The following is a 25529-nucleotide window of genomic DNA, read 5'->3' as shown; positions in this document are numbered from 1 at the left end:
TTACTGTGCAAAGAATAAATTTTATAATATATTTATTCTAAATGCAGATCCAAGTTTTAAACATATTTGGTTTCCTCAGATATATTAGAAACTCGAATAAGTTTACAATCGGAATGGCCAATTGCCACTCAATTACAACGCACGAAATGTTCAATAGCTTTCAAATTCTTCTGAGCCCTGAGCAATCTAAAATAATTCTAAAACTAATTATTTTGCATGGACAATTCATCCGCCGTGACTTTTAAATTTTACACGGAGAAGTTTTGCATGCTTACGCCTAAGAAACCTTTCGTGTAGTACTATTTACATGATCTCAAATTTGGATGTGAAACTTTAGGGGTGAAAAATTTTACAAGCTCTGTTGCGAGTAATAATGCGAGGTAAGCCTATTCTAAATCAAACGTGTACTAATCAAAGGCAAAAGTATGATACTTTCCTTGCTATAGTTTTATCAAAATGAAAGGAAAGCTATATCACATTTATTGTGTGTATGAATTATGCAATAAACAACAAAAAGAAAAATCTTTTTTTCTAAGTTGTATACCTACAGTCATATGCTCGCGCAATCGAACGAATGAATGGTGTAATATAAAAGTTCACTTTTTCATAAATTAAAACAATTGTATGATAATAAATAAAAAAAATCATCGAATGATGTTTCCGAAGGAAATGGTAAATACATGTCTTACTTGTTTTTTCCTTCAAACTGTAACAGCTCCTTTGGGAATTGACTTCGCTCGTATGAAAAATGTTCTTCTAGAAATGAAGAAATATATCTGCGCTATACGAACACGGCAGACAACAACTCATTTATTTAATACAATCCTTAAATATACTATGCAGCGATCTTCTCGTTCCGTCTTTCTCTTAATTCTCACGAAGACGACTTCTTGCTTCGTCAACGATACAATACTAAAAAAATGGCTATCTATTCGTTGAAACAGTATTAATATCAGCAAGAATGAAACAAAGTTACGCAGGACTGACGCAGGTTTGGTTGAGAAGCGGCCTGCTACAAACGCGATGTCTCCTATATCTTCGATGAGCATGGAACGAGTCGATGAAATACTCTCAAATATTTTTTTTCCTTGTCTCAGAATTTACAGTAAATATATGAGCATACTCTGCTCGCGCTGCTATTGCGGCCAGTACAAATTCTGTGCAACACAATTATGGGAAAAATTAAATAATACTTACTTATATCATCGATCAGTAAAAAGATGTGTAAGTTAACTTAACGGTACAACTTACCAAAATTTACTGTTGTATCGGAAGGATCAATTTTCGCATGCTGAAAGATCTTATCAGATTCTTCCGCTGGTATGTTCAACGCCAATTTTAAAGCTTTCCTCAATTCCATTTTATCAATGCATAATAATGATTTTGTACCACAAACCTGTTAATTACAATATAAGTAGAACGCCCAGCAAATGATAACATTAATTCGATCGTTCGATTTCTACTCACTTCAAACGCTGTTTCGATTTTGTCTAGTTCAGTGTTTGCATTTGCTGTGGCTAATACTGTGAATATATATTCCTCGAAATCTATTTTACCCTGTCCATGCTAAAATAGTTAAAACTTTTGTGTCAGTAAACGAAGTGTTACATTTTACACAATAACTACCAGATAATTATTGTCACCTTACGTTTAAAATTTATTTTAATTTAAGGAATTGTTATGTGTTTCTAAAGAATTTTCAGATTTATGTCCGAAATGGTAAAAGTACGTTGTTTAACATACGCAGACACCGTACACAAAGGGCTAATACAGGGTGTTCGGTCATCCCTGGGAAAAATTTTACTGGAAGATTTTAGAGACCAAAATAAGACGAAAATCAAGAATACCAATTTGTTGATTGAGGCTTCGTTAAAAAGTTATTAACGTTTAAAGTTGCGCCTGTAGAGAGGCAATCTGCGAACAGCTGCGTACGTGTGACGCGTATGATTGTCGTTCTACAGACGGAACTTTAAACGTTAATAACTTTTTAACGAAGCCTCGATCAACAAATTGGTATTCTTGATTTTCGTCTTATTTTGGTCTTTAGAATCTCTCATTAAAATTTTTCCCAGGAGTGGCCGAACGCCCTGTATAAACAAATATTTAATTTATCCACATTTTTCTGTATTCAAAGTTTCCTTCCGCGGCTTCCACTTTGAAAAGTATAAATGTTTGTAAAGTGGCAATAGCTGGTGGACTATTCTGCATAAGTGGATGAAAAATTCAATTACGACTGATAATTGATATATCAAATGATACAGACTCTATCGTGTATTCGGAAGAGCTGTTGGGTAGCAGGTTCTTTTTCATCGATTCTAAGTATTTGCGCGAACTCATGCAAGTTAACGTCTTCGTTTAACCTTTGTGTCTTCTTTTGAACCAATTCTTCTTCTGTTTTCGCCGCTACCAACCTATTAGGAAGAACAATTTCATATTGTCTTATCTAATATACATAATATTCAATTTATATTTTGTCACAGATGAGGTATACGAGTACTTTACGGGATTAAGGAACAACTTTTTGGACATTCTTGGAATTTCTACATATTCTTCACCAAAATATGGCGTTGTTTGCATTTTTGAAACATTAAAATCCTCCAGTTCGTTCAGGAATTATGATGTTTTAAACATATGCACGAAATTTTGGGGACCCATTTCTGGCCACACATTATAGTATTCGATAAGGAATTTTTTTCTTGAAAGTGCGTAGGATTTCGGGGGTATGTGTATTCACCAAAAATGATTGTAATTGATCCCCGCAACCAAAAATAATTTTTCCAGAATGATTTGAAACACATGAAATTTCAAGGAAATCATTCATTCACGATCAGACATTATATTTTCGGTAACGAATTTTTTTCTCGAAACTGAGTAGGATTTCGGGGGTGTATCTATTGACCAAAAATAATTGTAATTGACCCCCGTAACCAAAAATAATTTTTCCAGAACGATTTGAAATTTTTTAATTTTGTCGACAAATTTGTCCAGCTACTCGAATTTTTTTCTCGAAAGTGCGTAAGACTTCGAGTGTATGTCTATTCACCAAAAATTATTGTAACTGACTCCCGCAACCGGAAATAATTTTTTCCAGAACGATTTGAAATTTTTTAATTTCGCAGTTTTTTGAATTTTTATTCCACTTCAGCACATAAGTTAGGATTCAGGGTAAAGGATTTTTGATATTACAGTGGTAAGCGAGTTACAGAAACCAAAGTATGCTTCAATATTTTGATCGACAATGTAGATTCTTATATTTTTATAACATACCCGAGTTTATTACGAAGTTTATGGGCTTCTACGATGATCGATGCGCGCGGTATGAGCAACTGATGCGCTTTAGTAATAATTCGACAATCGTCGTACGTATAATCCGATACTGGAATCTGCAAGGCCCTGAAAAGTACATAAATCTTTTTCCTCGATTGCTCCTAACTATCATTAAATTGTTTGTTGTACGTTATAGTTTAATTCAGTCAGTTTTGATTATTTTCACTTAAAAAAAATTCTGAACATTCGTAAAACATAAATAAATATGTACTGAACATGTCGAAATTAATAAACTTATACCCTTTCTGTAAGAAAAATTCTTAAAAAGACAAAAAAGAAATGAAACTCTAGACTAGAATACCCTCTTAAAGTAGTTTTAATTTTAATTAAGGTCCTTTTCACCAAACATAAAAGATAATTTATCGCTGATATAGTGAATATAACGAGGACATTTTGTTGATAATCCAGTGCTCGTTACAACCGAATTCGACTGTACTTAGGTTTAATAAAATAAACTCACTCTGCCATAAGGCGACGCACGTTATTTGCGTAAAGCTTAGGATCCGTTTTCTCAGCTTCGCTGGGCTTGTAAACAGGGAGGAACTCTATTTCGCAACTGCTATTCAGTTGAGTTAATGTCAGCCATAATAACTTTAACCTGCAATTATATATTTATCTAGTAATGATAATGATAATGCATTTGCTCAGTACATTCAACCCTGAGACGACCATTATTTATTATTTTTACTTCTACACCATACTAAGTTATGTCGAATCGACTAAGTTTAAATAACTTAAGCTTAAGGGTGCAGTTAAAGATCTACTTTAATTTTTATGTGGTTCTTTACATATTTAACGTGTCTATTTCTATTTATAATTTCTAGAAATCTCGAATTTTGTTATTAAATCCTCCTCTGTTTAATTATGTAATATTTTTTTTTCGATTGTTTTGGCAATGTATATTATAACACTTACGCTCCAGGACCTTCCCAAGTCCACGTTACCGTGTCCAATTTATTAGGATACCTGATGCATACAGGTTGAACAGGCACACCCGGATAAAATGCACCCGATTTAAAAGTAATGAGGCACGATCGATTTGTACAGGTACCTTCTGGGAAAATCATTATCTGCGGGAAAGAATTATCAGTTTATTAATAAATATTTTCTAATACATTGCTCGTTAGCAACGATAATAATAAAAATAACGAAGTTGCTATGTATGCAACCAGTGTGTAATGTTTTTCAATTTAAATAATTTTCTCATCGTATAACCGTTGTTGCAAATGAATAAAATTGTAACTAAATTTTCGATGGTTACGCCATTCTTTTATTGTATTTGTTTATTTCGTTTGCGTAAATTCCTTTTATTTCATATTGATTTAGGATAAAACGAAAAGCATTTTGAATCCGATTACTGTTAACAAAAATATTCCTTCGGTTTTATTGTTAACGATACCTGTGGCCAATCCTCTTTCGAAGTAGCCCTTTCGATAATTTCCTTGATCGTATTTTGTCGTGAATTCGGATCTTCCCTCCAAACGTAGACTGGTTGCGTATAGTTGATAAGTTCTGCGAGTATATCATAGAAACACGCATATAATATATCAAAGGAATAGAAACAATCCTCGTATGAAATTAATTTTTATTATATAATTTCTACGGCACGTCGACTCTGATGTACTCGCATGAATTTTATATAAATGCACCCAATATCAATCGTAAAACGTGAAACTGAATTTTTACGTCGTCGAAGAACATTCGTGTATAATATTCAACGATGTGTTATGGCTGTTCATGTTTATACGTCATATTGTTTTTCTATTTTTTTATATCATTAAAGTTATTTTGAAAATTCTTTTTCAAAATAAAAGTTTTCTTCGAAACGCGTATAAAATATACGTATATCGTGGTGAATGAGATAATCCTTAAATAACCAGGTCGTTATTCGGTAAATTTTCGTTTAACAGGGGATGCAATTCTCTTGAATCGATAAAGAACAGGTATGCGTATAGTACGATTTAAAACGACTAGCATACAGGATCGTTCTAGAAACTAGGACAACTTGTAGCTATTTTCTAAACGAACGTACGAAAAATTGATACAGGAAAAAAGTATCTCGAATAGAGATAGTAGATTGAATCACTTTCAACCATATCGTTGAAGAGAAAGTTGATTTGTTCGGTGTATTCGTGAATCGCAATAAAAATTGTCACGAATGTTGCAGAGATATATTGTACCGAACTATCTGTTTGGGTACAATCGCTAAAAACCAGATAATTTTATACGGGGTGGGCAAAATTCTTATCTAGGATACAGATTTTGAATACCGAATGAATTTAGTTACTCTTTAAATAAAAACAAGAATTTGGATTACAGAATCAAGCGCCAACGAATCAAAACTGCAAGATTTAACTTTTTTCTGCATTAATTCTTTGTATTTTTGTTTAGAAAATAGTTTACCTTACAAGGGATGTCTTAAATGTGACCCTTACCGATTTCAATAAAATTTGGCAGTGTGATAGATCTTTTCAAACTGGTATAAGTCACTGGTTATAAAACACTACTGATTACAAATGCCACCAAATTTTATTAAAGTCGATAACGATCACGTTCGAGACCTCCTTGGACAGTTTCTAAAATCACCTGTGTCGCGCGACATTAAGGTGGCAGGATTCTTTGACGCGTTTAAAAATAAGACATATACAGGGAGTTCGGCCACCCTGGGAAAAATTGTAATGGGAGATTCTAGAGGCCAAAATAGAACGAAAATCAGGAATACCAATTTGTTGATAGAGGCTTTGTTAAAAAGTTATTAATGTTTAAAGTTCCGCCCGTACTGAATTTTTTTCTAGAAAATGGGTAGGATTTCGGGAGTATGTCTATTGACCAAAAATGATTGTAATTGATCCTCGTAATCGAAAATAATTTTTTCAGAACGATTTGAAACACACGAAATTTCAGGGGAATCATTCATTCATGATCAGACATTATATTTTCGGTAACGAATTTTTTCCCCGAAACTGGGTAGAAATTCGGGGGTATATGTATTCACCAAAAATGATTGTAATTAACCCCTGCAACCAAAAATAATTTTTTCAGAATGATTTGAAATTTTTAATAACTTTAACGAAGCCTCAGTCAAGAAATTGATATTCTTGATTGAATTTCCCATTAAAATTTTTCCCAAGAGTGACCGAACACCCTGTATAAAGACATCTGCAAACTTTCAAAGTGATCGGTCAGCTGGATCTCGAGATATCTTGCACACCGTTCCTGAGAACATCGCTGGATGACGTCACAAACGCGAACAAGGATCATTTTTAACAAAATCAACGCTGCTTTCTATAGTTCGTACCATGGTAAATTAAACCACAAAATCTTATATCGATCGAATGTTTATTTTCGTTTCTGCAGTTATTTTTAATATGCCTTACTTCTGAACGCGTCAAAGTGTCTTAAGGCTCAAGGTTGCTGGTTCGTCTAGATTAATCGGAATTGTGAATTGGGAATTTTGTCAATAATTGGCACATACTTCCGATGAACGGGTTCAGTCCCGATTCTCGTCTTACGATGATCGAAGGGAACCCAGTTATGTAGACAATCCCTCCGTCCATGAAGGTTGAATGGGGCGCAACCACCAAGATCGGCGCCTCGGACCTGCTGGCCTGTCTTCCGCGAACAATGATTCTCATTCCTCCTGCTTGGTATGTCAGCCGGCCCATAAAGCACAGCCAGGGCACTATTTTGCTGCAGGTGTCAATCGAGCATGGTTAAACGCATCCCGATCACATTCAATCGCCTTTTGCGTTTCTTGGGTTCTGTTTTAGTTTCGTTCGGATAACTTCGAGCGCCCGTTCGAACGTCTGGTGTCCGCTTGAGAGTTTTAATCTTGAAACTCATCGTTAAAGATAAGAGAAGCTCTTTCACGCGAGGAAATGGAACAGTCTTCATGCTGGAATGTGCCACGCCACTCGTAAGGGTACCCACGCACGATCAATATCATCGAAGCAATAATATTCTCACGATAATTCGATTCTAACGTTATTTCGTACGATATTGTTACAATTAAAAGACGTCAAGGGCAAATAAATATTCCTTAGTACCTAACTAACGAGAGAGGGACTTCGACTGTCTAGATTTTGATTTTTTTATAAGGTGTAGATCTGCTTCAAATAACCCCGAGAACACACAAACGATTATGTAGTATTGTATTTACTAAGAACAATCTACATTGGTTGTATCACGACGCGACGCGTGCACCTTGCACGTGGTTCCGGCACAGAGTGAGCAGAAAGGACGCGTACAGGGAAAACAAGAAGAAAGACGTGATTGGTTCTGACCATTGAAGCGGGAACGTGACGCACCAATAGACACACGGCACCGAAACCGTGAATATTAAACTGCGTCTAACAGATTTTATCGAGTTTTTATAAAACGATAACCGGTTTTTAACGATACGTAGTTGTTTGATACTTTTAAAAATATAAACGATAAAAATTACGTACCTCTCGATGTAGTATAAGTGTAAGTACGGATTACGGAAGTAAGATGATCGCGCGGCTTGTAAATCACAGGTCCTGGGATCGATTCTTGTTTAAAAAAAATCTTTCTTTTGCAATTTTATCGTGGGAACGTCGTGCAAGATGCAAGGTGATAATTATCGTGCATAAAAAAAAAACACAAAACAATCTGGCGCCACGAATACACAATACAACCTTCTCTGTTACGCCATTTTTTAGTTTTCACTTTGTTTGAGAAAACTACTTGATCGACGTTGAGAGACATTTATCGCGTGGAAGTTGATTCGAATGCAAACCATGCATATTTAATTATTTTTCAATAAATCGGTGCTCGTGATTGTTGATGTATAAGTGCATGAATTTGAATAGAATCAGTTTTTTATTTCCTAGTGTTGCGATCGGTTGTGAAAAGTCTGTGGTGGTTTTGGAATCGTGCCCAGGATCTGCGATTTACAAGCCACGCAATCATTTCACTTCGCCACCCCGACTAATACGTATTTATAGTTTATCAAGAGTTACGTAATTACGTGTGAAAGAGCCCTTACTTTCAATTATGCGCGTATTAGAGAATTTTACTCTCGATAGCTAGTCTTCGGAGTAAAACTTTCAAGTGGATACCAACCATAACTTCGAGTCTCGGCTACGATTTCTAAAGGGTTACGCCACTTTGGAGCCGTATCAAAACGAAAGGGTATTTTCACAAATGTTTAATAGCAACACTATACGCCTGACTAAAATGAATCGTTACTCCATTAATTTCCATTAATGTTAAGAACTTTATTAAACGACCAGAGCTTTTCCTTAGATTCAATAGCAAAAAATTCTTTCATTTTGATGCGAAGAATTCCATCAGGTATCTTCTGACTGCATTAACATTTCTCAACTCCTTCTCAACGAAACGTTAACAGTGAATTATTGTTTGGTATCGTCGAATACCATTAACTTTCCCAAACAGGGGAAAGTTTGTTTTTCGTTTCATGAAATATTGAAAGAATAATACATTTCGAATCTCTAAAGTCTAATTGATCGATATAGAAATTTATTACCATCAACTCGAACGATTTCAGCCTTCAACAAAAAGTATTCATTTTTATATTTGAATGATTATTCATGTATAACTCCGTTTCCACAGTCGATGGACTTGTCTTCATTGGATTATTATTTATTCAGGAGTTTACAAAACCACTTGGAAAGGAGTTAAGAAATGACGCAATCAAAATATGTCTGACTGAATTCGTCTCATCAATATCGAAGAGCCTTTATAAAAGAGGAATTGAGAAATTAGTAAACAGCATTGGAGAAACTAGGGACCTATATAACTTATAAAGCAATGCATTTAAATTAAAGAAAATTGTCGCGTAAAATATTTCTATTAAGACAGTGATAGAATTTCCCCATATTGACTGTTCAGTATAGAATGTATATTTATAACACAACCGACAGTTACAAAAATAAATAAAAAATACACAATATATTCGTCCATATCCTTAATTACACTAATGCTAGATAAACTGAATATTTTTATAAAATACGAGACAAGATATATTGACGATTAATGATTGTAAATGAATTGTTTACTATTGTATTTCACTGTTCGTATTTTTTCAAGATCGCAAGCTCTTTGAATTGGAGTTCGTTCACGAGGTCGATGATACATCGATTATTTTCTTCGACGAGTCGTTGCACCGCGTTCCTCGTATGGTAGAAAATTCCTGTCTGTTCATTTGCACACGAGTGAAACTTGACTGCTTCAGAACCACGTGATATTGTATTTGAGAAAGTTTATGGCAGCCGTTATGTTCGTTGCCGATAGTGTCGAAATATACAAGGTGTTCGGCAATAGGTGTCAGAAACTTTAAGGGCTGATTCTATGCACCAAAATAAGACGAAAATAAAAAATGACAAAATCACTTTGTACTTTCCTGTTTTGTATTTATACGCTTTTAAAAGTTGTTGGATATCCAAAATCTGGTCAAATTTAAAACACAATCGGTCCATGGACAACGATGATTACAATTTTTTCAGTTTCACGATACATATTATAAGAAACATTTTAAACAAATCTTAAACAAAATTAAATTTTACAGAAAAAAACATAAAAGAAATTTCAGCCCTTTTGCATACTTTTAACAATTAATAACTCGGACGCAAAGCCTCAAACACAATTTCGTCGATCTTGATTTTTGATTTACTTTGGCACGCGACGTCACCGCTTAAATTTTCTGACCTGAACCTCTTTTCATTTTCAGAAAATCGATCGATAGACCGCCATTTCATCGACGGGAAATTTTTATCGTAACCACGTAAAAGCAAAAAAAGAGAGAGTGAAAAGAAATCCAGAGGAAAGTAACACAGAGAAATGAATAGACACGAAGCGCCTGCCACCATCGTTAAGCATTAAAGAAATTGTAACGGCGAACGTTTCCTTCGGACCTCGCGTTAAAAACAGTTGTGTTCCAACTGCATCCTGCGATATTAATAATGCCAGTTAGTTGCACAAAATTGTCCCATTATTCCCGTTTTTATTAGTAGTAGAGATATTCCCATTCACCACGTATATAAACGTTTAGTTAGTATGTTTTAATTGTGTTCTCGTATACTTTGTACGCGTGTATGTATAGTTTCATCGTATCTCAAGTTACATAGCCTTCTAATAAATTTTGAGATTCCTTTAAATACCAACATCATTAAAATCCTTTTTCTTAAGAAAATCTTAACTCTCGTTTGCTTCTTATTGAATTGCAACCAAAAAGGATTTTTATCTCCTCGCCATACTGGCTAAAAATATATATATTAATTTTAAATAATTTTTACGTGTTTCTTAAAACTGTTTACTATCGACGTATTGTTGATTTATCGGTGCAATTTAATTTCTTATTTTCTTATCAAACAATATTTGCCCGGATTACCGATAGATCGAATAATTCCGCGAAGTAGCGAAACGTGTTTACGTTTGCTGTGCACTTCGGTGATTGAAACAAAAATTTATGGCGAGATGGAACGACAACTCATCGCGAATGGTTTGACAGAGCAAAAGTGGAAGACCTACTTCCGAAAAAAGGAATGCGCCCGGTCTCCGCCTTGGCGACGATGCTCGGTCCGCCGAGGTAAATAACCGGAAGTGCGTCGAAGAAGCTTGAATGCGGGGCTAGGGCTAATATGGGGGCATCCTTTGTCTCCGCTTTACGACCTTTGACCTTCAGATGGTGAAATCCTCCGCAGATGAACAACGCCCGCATCATCCAGCAGATCACAATTCGCATGTTTCTGTTTTATTTTTTTTGCAATCGTTTTAAATTCAAACCTCTCGTACACTCTTCGCCAGAGAATTTTCTACTACTCTACGTCCTGAGATCATTACTTTCTTTCGCATGCAAGCCGTTAAGCGAAACGCCGTCAAAAATTCTAAAGCAAGCTATAGTTAAAATGATCAGATCTACCGATTTCAGTAGAATTACGATCGGTCGATCATGGTAAGTCCAAGTTAGTCATGAAAGATCCTGCTCTATGGAGGGACGGCATGTGCAATTATACAGGGTGCCCGGTAATCGTAGCAGACTTGATAACAGGGAGATTCTTTGGACAAGAACAAATTGGAAATGCAGAATGAAATTCTTTTACAACTTGTTATTATCGTGAAAAAACAATGTGGGAAACCTGTCACTTATGAGTCGCGAATAGGCACGGTATTGATTGACAAATTGTGCAATTTTTCAAGTAGGTAGGTTTCGTAGGTAAGTGTTTCTCTTTTAACGGCTTGCATACTGAAAAAAATCACGATTTTAGTAGAATCTCGTTTACATCAATATTTATCACATTATGATTGTGTTTTTTTATTGAATTTAATTTTTCGTTAGTCACCGAACAATCGTTAGAAGCATATTTATTTTAGCATTATTATTTATTTGAAGTTTATGTGTTTTGCATTATAAAGTACGAAAGTATATTTTTTTTAGTAGAAGCAAAAAAATTAAATAATGCTGATTTCGAATTTCTTTTTATCGACATTGGTAATCGAGGCTCTACCTTATTAGTGCAACAAAAATATAGGTACGAAAACTGTTTTTTGCCATGAATGAAAAAGCTGTTTGATAATAAGCAATTTGTGTATCATACGAACGAAGCATATTGTTGCGTTCAATACTTGTGTTTATACAACGCTCAATTCTAAAATACACTTTCTAACGCAGATTTCCCTTTTGATACCATATAAAAAGATCTGTAGTTTAGAAAGACAAAGTTATAAACTGTGTATTCTTCTTTAAATATTTGTTGCAATGTAATTCTTAGTGTGACTGAAAGGATCTTTCGTCGAGAAATAAATCGAAACTGTGGAATAAATTCCTTTGCGAGACTCTATGTGTATTTGAGACTCTATGAATATTATAGAGATGTATAATAATTGCTTCAATTCTTCGAAACATATGTTGTATTTAAATTATTTACTTTCTCTGTCGTACCACGAATCGTACGAGTTACAAAAAATTCAAAATGTACAAAACGTCGTGTTGATTTTACGAAATATGCGTGTAAACTTTCATCGTGATATCGTACTGAACATGTAAGAAACCAAGGAGCATCGAAAGATCCTATGGAGCATTGATTTAAAATCGAAGTCAAGACATTCGTGTTTTCATTCCTGAGTACGTAATGGTTCCCTAAAAAGAAAGGACGAACACTGTGAAAGCCGAGACACTAGCTTTTACAGAGCGTCGCTGGTAAGAACTACAAAGCATTTCTGTACACTGACCAAACATACAATTACTCTAGACATTATATGTACTTTATCGTTCTGACTCAGACATCGGCTTTGAAATGGCAAAGCAGTAGTATTTAAGAGTTACATTCGATCCTACAAACTTCTCACTATGTCGTTGAATTATTTATTAGAAACTAGGAAGAACCACGTGACGCTGCACATAAGAAACTCGTCTTATCGATTATCATATGAATAAATAAAGCTGTCATGTGAATTTTCTCCTATGCTTCTCGACCTTTACTGTTCGTTACTTTTTACTTCGTTGCAAGGTTACTATTTCTCCAATCAATCGCATTATAACTATGTCGCGAAAATTAACCACTCGCGAACGATAATGTACATACAATTACATATATTTTTTAATGAATTAAAGAGTATCTGTGATATCTAAACAAAATTATTCATAAAATTCTATTAAAAATACAACACGAAAGAATTGAGCAAAACTTTTCTAAAAACAATAACGAGAACTGATTGGTAATTAGAATTAGTTAATTTCCTTTCCATAAAACATTTGCACGACTCGAAATATTTACTGATACGTATATTTTTATATTTATAAAAATTCAAGGGACTAATTATCCGAACCGTATGTCGGGTCTAAAAATGTATAAACAATAAAATCAATATTCTACTTCTACATTGCACACAAACCTTTGCATTTACAGTTAATAATAAATGTTTAACGACTAGAACTACACGTGCGTAGAAAAAGCAGGGTTGAAAGCATGCAGATTCATTTCACTGAAGTTCCATTTATTCCTCTAATCTAATTCATGATAATTCCTTCTACTAATCAATGTGTTTGCACATGAAAATATTATGGATAATTTCATGTCGCCTTTCTTGATCTAAAGTGGCCCCATAAACCAATCGTTACGAATTTTATTGCACACGACTTAAACTTGGTTGACATGGAGATTTTAGTTCAGCAATTATAAGAGTCGATAAATTACGAATTTCTTTATCGATTATTTTCTTCTATCATCTAATAGATGTATTTATTCTTCAAACGAATCGTGAGCTCTGATTGAATTTAACGAGTGTAATGATTCATGACTGAAATTTTTACGTCATTTGTAACATCTCGTTATTTTGGTTATAAAAATTAGTTGATTGAAACGTTGATTTTGAGGTCAGTCTTTAATCGATAACTGTTTTTCCTCCGACGTAACGCGCCACTGATCGCTGAGGTGAAACGTATCCCTGGGAACATTGTTAAAGTTAAAAATAAGTGTTGCGTTTCTCGCAATTAAGAAGCTGTAAGGATCGAAATTATGGCACCTGTGATAGATCTGCAAGAAAACGCCTCGTGAATTCCATGGACTATGCGTCTAGAGAAAGACGGACGCAAACTACTTGTCTGACGCATACTTTCTCCCGTTACTTATTCTTTTTATCGTACCCTCGTTCGTTTCTTTTCCGCGGTCATTCACGCTCTCTCCCCACCGAGATCTTCAATCGTTTTAAGCATGCGTTCATAGAATAAAATATTTAAACGGATTTCCGCAATTTAGAGTCCCTCGCATTGATTCGACGTTGATAGATCTTCGCGAAGTATATTTTCGTACGACGCGTGGACAAACATAATAGGCACAAATCCCCGACAGACACTTCAACGCGTCCTCCATTTTAATTCCAATAAATTATCAAAGGACCTTTTAGTTTCGAACTCTAAACAAAGTTGGGCAAATTTCATTCACGAATAGCTACTGCAAGTTTTAGATCGATTTGTGAACTTCTATATGGATTTCCTTCGTTCTATTTCCAAATTAAAGTCTATACTTTAAAAGTAAAATTCTGAAAATTCTAAACATTCATATTTAATGTCACACATACTGTCGAATCATCTCAAAAGTGCGTAATTGCTTGCAAAGGCTTACACTACACGTAGTAATAACGAAAGAGGCCTAAGTAAACAATCTGAGAAAAATTAAAATCGCTTATCCTGCGTTACATCTGCATTATATCAATGTGGAATAAAAATGATTGACTATGGGCCTTTTTCATAATCACGGACACATACATTGGGAGGATTATAGTTTCAATTACGGAACTATAGCTATGCAAAAATTACGCAACTTGTACTGTCAACATTTCAAGCGTTTCCTACGTTTTAAACTCAACGGTACATGTGTCATGCTTAAATATAAATAAAATGTTGGAAAATTATGTTGGACGGAACACAATCAACGCGCCAAACGCACGGTCGATAGTCAGAAGTGAAAATGCAAATAATTAATGTAAATTAAAGGCGAATAATGCTTGGAATGCGAACGCAGATGCGAGAATAATTTCGAATTTTGTAATCGATGAAATGTGTTCTGTTTAAAATGAATGTGCTCGTGTGTTTAGATAGGAAACTGGTACCCAACGTATCAAACATCTAGACGGATCAGTCGGTTTGAGGCATGGTCGAGAAAATAAGAAAATTGTATGTACAAAAAGCGCAATGGAAGAAGACATAATGGTGGGGTTGATGTCTTACCGTCTCCACCCTTTCAGAGGGGCTCGACGGAGATCTTCCTCGGACAATCCAAGAAGACCTAGACAAGCTAGGAGCCAAGCCATGATCACCAGAGTCGTAATTGCAGCCAGTCTGAATGGTAGAAGAGCTACCGTCAGGAATGCAGTCTGAAACATGAAGCACTTCCGCTTCAGCAATCGTCAATGCGTTACTACGTGGCAGAAAAGGAGAAACATGAAAAGCAGAAAGTTCTGTAAAAATCGCTTGTTCGACCAGTTTACAGCCAACTTGACTTTACTTAACTAAGGATAATCAACTTTCTATTAAGGGTATCATTTGCTGTTTGTTCGCATCTCGGACTAGGAAATTTGTTAACAACGATATTATTCGTAAGAGATAGATGTACGAGTGAAATTCAAAAGTATACCGGGTGTATCTCACTCTCTAGTGGCTTATTCTTTTTAAGTCACACGTAGATTTCCGCTTCAAAGTCTTAGAACAGGTTCTGCATTTCACGCAAATGCTTGGGGGAATTTATACATATGTTGATAAACTTACAGGAAAAGAACCAAGGTGTGGAAGTCGCTTTACGATTTACAATTTACGATTGTCAGTAGATACAAATTGTAGCGCATATACAGGGTGTTCTAGAGGCCAAAATAAGACGAAAATCAAGAATATCAATTTGTTGATGAAGGCTTTGTTAAACAGTTATTAACGTTTAAAGTTCCGACCGTACTGAATTTTTTTCTCGAAAATGCGCAAAATTTCGAGGGTATGTATATTGACCAAAAATTATTGTTATTGACCCTCGCAACCGAAAATAATTTTTTTTAGAACGATTTGAAACTTTTCATTTCCCCCCTTGTCGATTTTTCTTAAAAATTCGTTTTTCATTTTTAGTAATTTTGTTTGACGTCCTACAGAAAAGTTGTCTAATACTTTTTTGTAGGTACCTATGAGCTCTACTTCAGAAAAAAGTTTCATTGAAATATATTCACTATCGTAGGAGTTATGCTTGTTTGAAAATTGGACCATTTTTATGGGGTTTTTCTCATTTTGCGGGGTCAAGGACCAACTTTTCGATTATTTTTGCGATTTGTACATAATCTCCACCAAAATACGCGTAGTTTGCTTTTTTAAACATTAAAATCGTCCAATCCGTTCAGAAGTTATGACGTTTTAAAGATTCGCATGAAAATTCGGGCAGACATTTCTGGCCAGAAATATTTTCGGTAAGGAATTTTTTTCTCGAAACTGAGTAGGATTTCGGGGGTATGTCTGATGACCAAAAATGATTGTAATCGACCCCTGTAATTGAAAATAATTTTTTTAGAACAATTTGAAAAATTTTAATTTCGCCGAAAAATTTGTCCACCTACTCGAATTTTTTTCTCGAAAGTGGGTAGGATTTCGGAAGTATGTCTATTCACCAAAAATGATTGTAATTGACCCCCGCAACCGAAAATAATTTTTCCAGAACGATTTGAAATTTTTGAATTTAATTGTTAATAACTTTTTAACGAAGCCTCCATCAACAAACTGGTATTTTTGATTTTCGTCTTATTTTGACCTCTAGAATCCTCTATTAAAATTTTTCCCAGGGGTGGCCGAACACCCTGTATAGCGTTCCGTGCAATTGGGAAAAAACTATAGCTCTAAAACGGTCAGAGTTGCAAAAGAGTATCTACTTGTTATATGAAAAGAAATGTTAACAGTAGTTGTTTACAAATTCTGATAATAAGATTCGAGTTGATTAGATTAATTAGGTACTAATCAAGACATAAGAGAACTCTATCGTCTTCATTATTAATAATCTTAAACAGGAAAATTATATCGATGAAGACTGATCGATCATAAATAATCAGCAGATTAAGATACTTCGAAATAAAGGTGTAATCATAACCGATACAATCTATGGTTACGCAATAAACCGCAGATGTCGAGCTATTTCAAGAACAGTAATGTATTTTACTCGATTAATCGGTATAAGACACACGTCGAACAATTCTTGACCTCTTGTGATGTTCGAAATTTCTCAATCGATAAAATTACAAACTATTTTGTGCCACTAAAATGTACACGTTATAATTCAAAAGATTATTTACACTTTCTACCTAAAATTCAGTTACACCGGTGACAGTGAATTTTTTTCTTCGAATGTAATAATAAAAAAAGAATATTTACACTGCAATGATAAATTGTTTAAATGCCTTCTGGAATATCATGATTCTTTAATATAAAACACGACATATCTCGTAAAGCATTACGTTTAAAAAACAAACAAATTATATTATCAAAAGACAGTCCTCGTTGCAGGATTCACGTTTCTCCACTGTCAATTTTTTGTAACTTCACTGAGAAAAAGAGTTATTACCCGTCTCAGCTTGTCCCAGTTTCTAGAATCGCCCTGTGTAAAAAAAAAACGTGCAAGTAGGACGGCGTGGAGAAACATTATCATATTAAAAATACAATGATTAAGCATCATACCGTCGTGTCAGGTTATATTTCATATAAAATTGCTCGTCACGTTCGATCGATCAAAATTAGAAATTTTTTGATACGTTTATTCTACGTTACGTTGCACTTTGTAGCAAAAATTTATAACGAAATTAATAGTTTTTTTTTTTTAAAGGTGATCGCGTATATTTAACACGTTTGTTTACAAATCCCATACACGTGGATCGAATGGAAAACAGCGTAGAGTTTTAGCGCGATACATTCAGACGAGTTCATTGAACGAACCACCTTTCTCTTGTTCGCAACAGGAACTGCTTTTTTCTTTAGTTGGCCAAGGTTACGGGGAATGGAGAGGATTTAGGATGCTGTCGGTCGATGGCTGCACAGAAGAGGAAAGGAAAGGAGTGGAAAGATATATGAGCGAGAAGAAGGAGAAGAAAAGGGAGAAATGGGTACCGTTCATTCGTTCCGTTAGGCTACATCACCTGTTAACTCCATTTTGCAGCGTACGCCAGGTACGAGCGTGCGTATTTACATAACTTTCAAGATCGAGGCCGCGACCGAGTAATCCTTTCAATAGTCGCGACAGTTTTTTCACGATTAAATTACCATTTCTGTACACACTTTTTTACAACGATACAACAATTCATATTAACGTTATTTGCGCGAGACACGATGTTTACACTTCGTTCTGAACGTCGCGTACGCGTTTTTGTTCCTCTTTCGTTCAAAAGAAGTCTATGCAGTTTCAAAACATACTATTAAAAACGGCACGTACACATGTCGCCTGCAGTGGGCGAAATTTCTATAAAAACGCTACTATTTTAAGTAAAATAATTGAGAAAATCAGTGTATAGAATTTAAAATTTTTATTTTTTACTATAAATAAAATATAGTATTGGAGTTTTGGAATTATAGCTGAACGTTGCCAAAGCCACTAAACTGGGAAAAATCTTAATAGGAGATTCTAGAGGCCAAAATAAGACGAAAATAAAGGATACTAATTTGTTGATTGAGGCTTCGTTAAAAAGTTATAGAAAGATTTTCGACCACACAGTATATTTCCAGTAAAGAATTTTTTTCTCGAAAGTGCGTAGGATTTCGGGGGTGTATCTATTCACCAAAAATGATTGTAATTAACCCCTGCAACTGAAAATAATTTTTTCAGAACGATTTGAAAAAATTTTTTTTCGATGAAAAGTGTCAGTAGAATGTTCCTGGTCAGACATTATATTTTCGGTAATGAATTTTTTTCTCGAAACTGCGTAGGATTTCGAGGGTGTGTCTATTCACCAAAAATGATCGTAATTGATCCTCGAAACCGAAAATAATTTTTCCAAAACGATTTGAAATTTTTTAATTAAATTTTTTAATAACTTTGTATCGAAGCCTTATTTTGGCCTCTAGAATCTCCCATTAAAATTTTTCCCAGGGGTGGTCGAACACCCTATGTAATTATACGAACAACTAGTTACGTTTAACTACCTTTGTAATAATTTATTTAAAATTATTACGATTCTCTGCTCGCGCGATATATATGAATAACCAAGTTTTACAAGATATAAAATGATTCCATGTAGGTCATTTGAAAGTAGCCTACCGTGGGGGTCTTTTCTACTCCGCTTTCATTTATTCGCGTTCTACGCGACAAACCGAAAACACAATGGCGAAATTCTTCCAACGATCGATGCTTCGGTTTATGTATTTGGTTTCTCGTTCGCTTTTTGGCGCGAAAACGACGAGGAACTCTTGTCCTCTTTACGAGACGACTCAACGTTCAGAGTACTTAGAAAGGTCGTTAAAAAGATACGAAACTGCGAAGTCGACTCATTTAAAGACACTGTTCTTAGAACCTATTCTACGTTCCTTTCTCTCGCTAGCAAAAGACGGTTTTATAGGAGAAAGTGAACTAACAATCGAGGATATTGTGTGCCTAGTTTAGAGGTGAAAAATATCGATTTTTATCTTTTACATTTTCTTCAAGATTCGACTCTTAACTTAAATGCTCATGTATCATATTGTTTGATAACATTAATGACAACTGACGATCGTCACGAGCTTCGCAAATGTCGCATGTTGGAAACGCTATTCACTTTCCGAACAACCTGTTATTAGCACATTAACGACCAATCAGGGAAATATCTGGCCTTTGTGACATACCGCGTTTTACACCTATACATATATGTAAACACTGTGTTTATTCTAACTATGTGCAACTTAAAATTGATACCATTAAGAAGACCTAGATAGGAGTTAATTGTTGAAGAATATAAACATCTAAGATAACTTTCGATGCTTAAATCTTATCCGTAATATAAACTCGTGGTTTCCAGAACCGTACGTTAAAAAGCAACACGTTTAAATCGAGGCCAAATGATTTTATGAGGTCCTTCACGGCAGCCAAAATATTGCGAAACGTTTCGATGGAACAGATAGCTATGACTGATCGCGTGCTGTACTCGTTAAGATTGCGATTAGTATTCCAAAACAGCGAGCAACTGCACGTAACTATTCGTTCGTAAACTTACAATGAACTCTTCAAGGTCGTGCGATATATCTATAAAAATCCACGGTCGTTCATTGAGCACCGTCAATGGTACGTGATACATACATGTTGCACGAGGTAAAACTCACGAATCAACGAATCACGAATTTCGTTTCGCTCGTATAACAATATCGCGCGAATTAACGAACATCGAGCTACTCGGGCTGACGGTCTGAAATTGTGTCAAGGCTCTTCAGGACCAGGAAGGAGAGCAAGGCGCACGTGACATAAACGTGAGAATTTTCGAATACTCGTGCATTAACCAGAAGTGCCTCGCACATCGTATATTAACGCTTACACGTAAAGATCATTAAAAAGTCGCAGGGAGAAATGTTTACGTAAATAAGTCGACGCTTTTAAAAGGTTCAAGGATTTTTTCCATATTATTAAAAAATTCAAACTCGTAAATTCGCTCGAAACGTTTCAAGTATGTCAGAGTTTTCCAAACTTATAGCCTGCTTACAGCGATACTTATCGCCGCAACGTACAAGTGTCTGATAATAAATTCTATTTCGCAGTAAAGTTTGTTAGTATACTCTAACATCGGTATTTGTGTTAACGCGATGTTCTTTAATAATTTTTAGTTTCTCTGCTAAAGCGGGCCAACGAACTATCGAAACATTGACAAATAAAATAGATACTAAAATTAAAATTTCATTTGCATGCATAGATTTAAACAAATAACCTACTAGATCGATCTCTCGATAACTAATACGAACGATAAAATATTTCTGAACATTGCCTAGTGTGGTTAAACTATTGTCTTTTGAACCACACAGAATATTTTTAAGTATAATTGATTCTCGGTGTAATTTCTGTCTACAAAAATCTTGAAATTGTTTTTTATTTCTATTTTAATCTTTGCAGAGTATACGGTTCCGCAAAGTAGGCTCTCTATGCATTTATGACCCACATTTCGTAGAGGCGACAGACTTGCTCTTCTCCCAGTGAAAATTGGTGAGAATTGTTTTTCTAGTCGTTTCACATAGCCCAAGGTGTATTTTCTTCGCGTCGAGATTAGAACACTTTTTTTAGCAGAACTCGTAAAAACTTACGAATATATGCCACTGTCGATACATCATAAGTTTGTATTTTTACTTTCTGTTTAAACGAAACTACAAATATCTTAATTATTTCAATAATTCGTCAACTTTTTAAAGGCTACCTCTAAATTCTAAGTAGTATTATTTGCTAATACTTTTGTACCTGAATATATTACGTTTAGTTTACATAAATTTGTTTTTCTTTCATGCAAACATTGAATTTTTACAGTAAAATTATTAAAACCCTGTATGCAATATTAACAAAACAAACTAGCTTGGTACATAATATTAAAATACTATCGAAACTTAAAGTGACATATGTTCATTTGCATATGAACAAATATTTAACTCGTTTCCGTATGCAAACGTATGTTAATTATTTTTTTCGACGAAACATGAATATTCTGTTTGTTATATCTTCAAAAATCGTACGACCTACCAATTCCTTATTTTAAAATTAATTAGAGTAAGTTTTTAAACGTAAATATCGTCCTTTTCTTCGCTATGCAGTAATTCATAGATTTGTTGATTCTAATTTGCACAAAATTAATTTTCTCTCTGCTACATAGTCTTACCGAGTGTTTCACTCAACCTAAGGTAAATACTAATTTGTTATACCTCATATTAGACACTAGTTATGTATCGACTTTTATAAAAAAAGAAGCTATTCTGTGAAAGTATGTAACTGTAAATACCCAGAGGTGTATCACAAATACGATTCAACATGCCATCGCGAGATACTTTCGTAATAGTTAAAGAGATTTCCTTTCTAACCGAAACGGTAACTAGAGGCTTCGAAATTCAATATGTATTGCTTAGATGCGTTGCCCTTTCGTTTTATATAACACATAAAAATCGCTATAAAAGATCGTCAAACCTTCGTTCAATTTTGCATTATTTATAACCGTTGCGTACATGATCTTTCATTCATTATTTACATTTACGATCTGACATTTATTCAAATCAACGACGAAAAGTTCATTAACGTCTCTTTTGGCTAACAAACATACGCTTTTCTTTCCTCGAACTAGCAATTATTTTTTATTAAATTTCGTAATAATATATTATTCTTTTCACAGTATTTCAAAATACTTACATGGTTTGTAAAGTACCATGTTTTGTGATCAAAAAAGTATGTCAACGTGAATGTAAAATGTTTGAAACTTGATTCATTTGTAATTTCATATACTTCGTTTCGTGCGAAGTTTTTAAATAATATTTTTCTAACGGAACATATTTCGTTACACAGTACATTGTCTTAATTTTTTTTATTATATTATACTTACGCGGTATGAATATAGAATGTGAGATAATATATGTCACCGGTAACTTAATAATAGAAAGTTTCAAACGTGTAATACTCTTGCATAATACAATAACATATATATACATATACATATATATTATATTATTATTATTATTATTATTTTGAAAACTAAACGATCGCAGTTTAGATAAAAATTTAAATATTTAAAACTCTTAAAACTTAAAAGTTGCATAAAACTAAATTTCATGTAAAATTTTAATGCAATATTTATATACATAATAGAATTATACACATAATAGTATATATATACCTATATAGATGGGTTTTAAATAATTAAATTTGTTATATATATATATACGTTTATATAAAAAATTTAATTAAATTTTTATCTAAACTATGATCGTTTAGTGCTCAAGATGAATCAAATTTCTTCGATTGAAACTTCTCTGTTACTAATAGAACTGTCTGCATAGAATATAAGGTATAAACAAGCTGATAAGCAAGAAACATGACTGGAAGAACAAAGCTAAAAGAGAATAATATCTTTTAACTTTACCATCTTGCGATCTCTATTGGTCGAGAATAGACGCGATATTGGTATTGTAAAACCAAGTGATGCGCGCGTGTATCGTGTGCTTTTGTGTTTGTGTTCAAGAGATGCATTTCGAACCGCGAGTTAAGTCATGCGATCGCACGAACGTCTACAGAGCGATACGCGTACGCATTGATCAATGCACGTGTCCGGAAAAAAAAATATTTTGACGCTACCCTCGTTCTATATACGCTCGACGAACACAAAGAACTATTAATGCTTTTGGCTGGGGAACGAGATCGATGAAATCGTTGATTCAATCACATATGAACCACGTGGTAGACAGTGTGTATTATTTGCGTATGAGTAATATAAACACGCCTCCTGTTGTTCACTGATTTCGTATATTCGTTTTACGTAATTATTCCATAACCTTCTGACGACGTTTCCGTGCATATCAAGCAGAGGAAATGCAACATATTTGGAGTATCAGTTTGTTTAAGATGAATAAAAAATTACAACGAAGGGTGTGAATCAAGCTACGCTTGTTTACGTTTTAAAAACCGCAAATGGTAGTGTGAACTTCTGGTAGTGAAACCATCGCTATCGAACGATAATTTACTTAAGCCATTTCAAATTGGTGTGCATTAGGTAAAATTATATCACATATCACATATAATTACGACGAGGTAGTCCGTTATAAAACAATAATACGTTTCTACTGAGAATAGAAATATTACGCAAAATGTTGTTCTCGTCCACTGCTCTATATTAGCGACATAGACTTAATAATTGTCAACGTGAAAGCGTCGGCCAATTATTTTGTGCAAAACAATGGCACAAAATTGTGCGATAACGCTTGCCCGAACATCGACTTTCATAGTAGCATGCGACCGTTTCGAATTGTTTATAAAATTCCTTGCTGCACTGCATCAGCCTGCGCTGAATGTGCATCCAGCTTAAAAGATTCTAGTGTTTTCCGGCTTAAATCGTCGCTCGAAACATATTTCGACAACGCAACTGCCACCTGTATTTTTCTACGCAAGAAAACGACACTAAAGAAAGTCTTACATCGCCAAAAACCGTTCTATATTTCTAAAACAGTACTCAAGTTCATTCGTACCGGCGTGTCTGCCCTTTTCCCAACGAGTCAGACCCCTGCCGCCCGTCCACACCGCCCTCTGACTACCCTTAAATACTCGGCCGCGTAAACATCGATCCCGAGGGAGATTTTCGTGTGCAAGAAGATTTCGAGAGCTACTGACCTTGAGCTTGTCATAGGTTGTGTCGAGTTCCAGACGGTGCACGAACGGATTCAGAATGTCCGCGCCAAGGGACGCAGTATCTACGTCCTCGTGCTTGCTCCGCATCTTTCCGTTCACCTCATCCATGTTTCTCGATCAGAGAAAGCAAAAGAAAGGGACAGAGGGAGAGGGGTAGACAAAACGAGAGACAGGGACGCGGCTTAAACGGTTCGACGTGTCACACACTGCTAGCCGCGAAACGTCGATACGTGTCGGCAGGTGCGAACGTTTCCGACGTTCTATCCGATATTTTTGGCACTGTTTTGATACTCGGATGAAACTAAGGCAGACAGGGGAAAAACGAAGAAACAGGGAAAGTCTCGGTTTCAACTAGCCGCGGCGAGACATTGCACACGAGAGGGTTGTCAGTCAGCGGTATACTGTGCTCTCGCGGTTCGACCGAACGAATCGGCCGAACGTTCTCCGACCGTTACCGAACCCTACCGAACGCGCAAGGGATACTGACGGTTGCGTGCGCATCTTACCGCCTCGTCGAAGAGTTCGTTCGGGTATCTTCGTCGAACTGCCCCCGTGGAGACGAAGTAGCACGACTGAACCGTGTCAGGGCTGTATGTACTCTTTCCAGTGCTCCTCCTTTTCTTTAATTTTTTCAGATTTCTAGGAATAAAGAACAATATTTTGTCTCATTTTTACATTTCACCTTTTGAGAAAAGAAAGCATGGAAAATGATGAAAAAAATTTGTTCAGCTTGCGTATCATTTGATGCTGTTTACTTTTACCTTATGACATGTATACATGAACATATATTAAAAAATAGTTTCCAAATACCATTAAAACGAGCTACTATTAAAAGAGTTCTACTACAAGGTTATTTCTTTAGAGTGTCATAATAGCACCTCTAATATTGAAACGGCAATAATGCAAAGAAAAATGATTTTCAATAAACAAACTTTTATAACTATGAATCATGCTGTTGTTTCATTGCAAACCGAAGAAACCAGACGTATTGTAAACTTATGTTTAAGATCGAAGGTTCCAAGGTATCTATGATTTAAAAATTAACGTTCTTTCCATAAGTCGTAGTCATACTCGCATAATCGAAGAAATTTCATTGCAGGTCAAGGTGGACCGATAAAACTGTAGGTATTAAATTAAATATTACCGTAAGCGATGTTCATAATTGTGATTAATGTGTTTAAAATACATTACGAATGTTCGATTATATTAAATACAAGAAAATATAGACTGCAATGAACATTGATATTATGTTAAACCAATAATTTTGAAATAAATATAAATAAATACTTCATATTTCTCTTCTATATTTATTTCGTATATGATATTCTTCCTGCTCATTTCCATTCTAATTTAAGTGCACTTAGATTAAATTCGTTGTCTCGC

The 25529-nt window shown here is 34.9% G+C and overlaps 1 protein-coding gene across 2 annotated transcripts; it reads right to left on the bottom strand.

Annotated features, from left to right (window-relative positions):
• Window positions 1–15: 15 nt before the first annotated feature.
• Lpcat (lysophosphatidylcholine acyltransferase) lies at window positions 16–24785 on the bottom strand. Of its 2 annotated transcripts, none has more exons than XM_076764639.1 (11): window positions 24129–24785; window positions 15038–15183; window positions 10840–11057; window positions 4727–4839; window positions 4243–4397; window positions 3788–3925; window positions 3268–3393; window positions 2264–2411; window positions 1468–1566; window positions 1252–1396; window positions 16–1157 (listed from the first exon to the last, which is right to left on the bottom strand). In XM_076764639.1, the coding sequence occupies exons 1-11, from the start codon at window positions 24252–24254 to the stop codon at window positions 1072–1074; spliced, it is 1500 nt and encodes a 499-aa protein (XP_076620754.1). In that variant the 5' UTR covers window positions 24255–24785; the 3' UTR covers window positions 16–1071. The 2 variants fall into 2 exon arrangements, with proteins under 2 accessions (XP_076620754.1, XP_076620755.1); XM_076764640.1 differs by lacking the exon at window positions 10840–11057 and adding an exon at window positions 6803–7017.
• Between the last annotated feature and the right edge of the window lie 744 nt (window positions 24786–25529).

This window comes from Colletes latitarsis, chromosome 5 (genome assembly GCF_051014445.1).
Source record: "Colletes latitarsis isolate SP2378_abdomen chromosome 5, iyColLati1, whole genome shotgun sequence".
Classification (NCBI taxonomy): Eukaryota; Metazoa; Arthropoda; class Insecta; order Hymenoptera; family Colletidae; genus Colletes; species Colletes latitarsis.
This window is presented reverse-complemented; position numbering and strand designations above follow the sequence as displayed.

Coding starts and splice junctions, on each gene's coding strand:
- Lpcat (XM_076764639.1), bottom strand. CDS start 24,254: ATGGATGAGGTGAACGGAAAGATGCGGAGCAAGCACGAGGACGTAGAT. Junction 3,926..4,242: donor ACTTGGGAAGGTCCTGGAGC/GTAAGTGTTATA, acceptor ATATAATTGCAG/GTTAAAGTTATTATGGCTGA. Junction 3,394..3,787: donor GTGCGTCGCCTTATGGCAGA/GTGAGTTTATTT, acceptor TGTACTTTTCAG/GGCCTTGCAGATTCCAGTAT.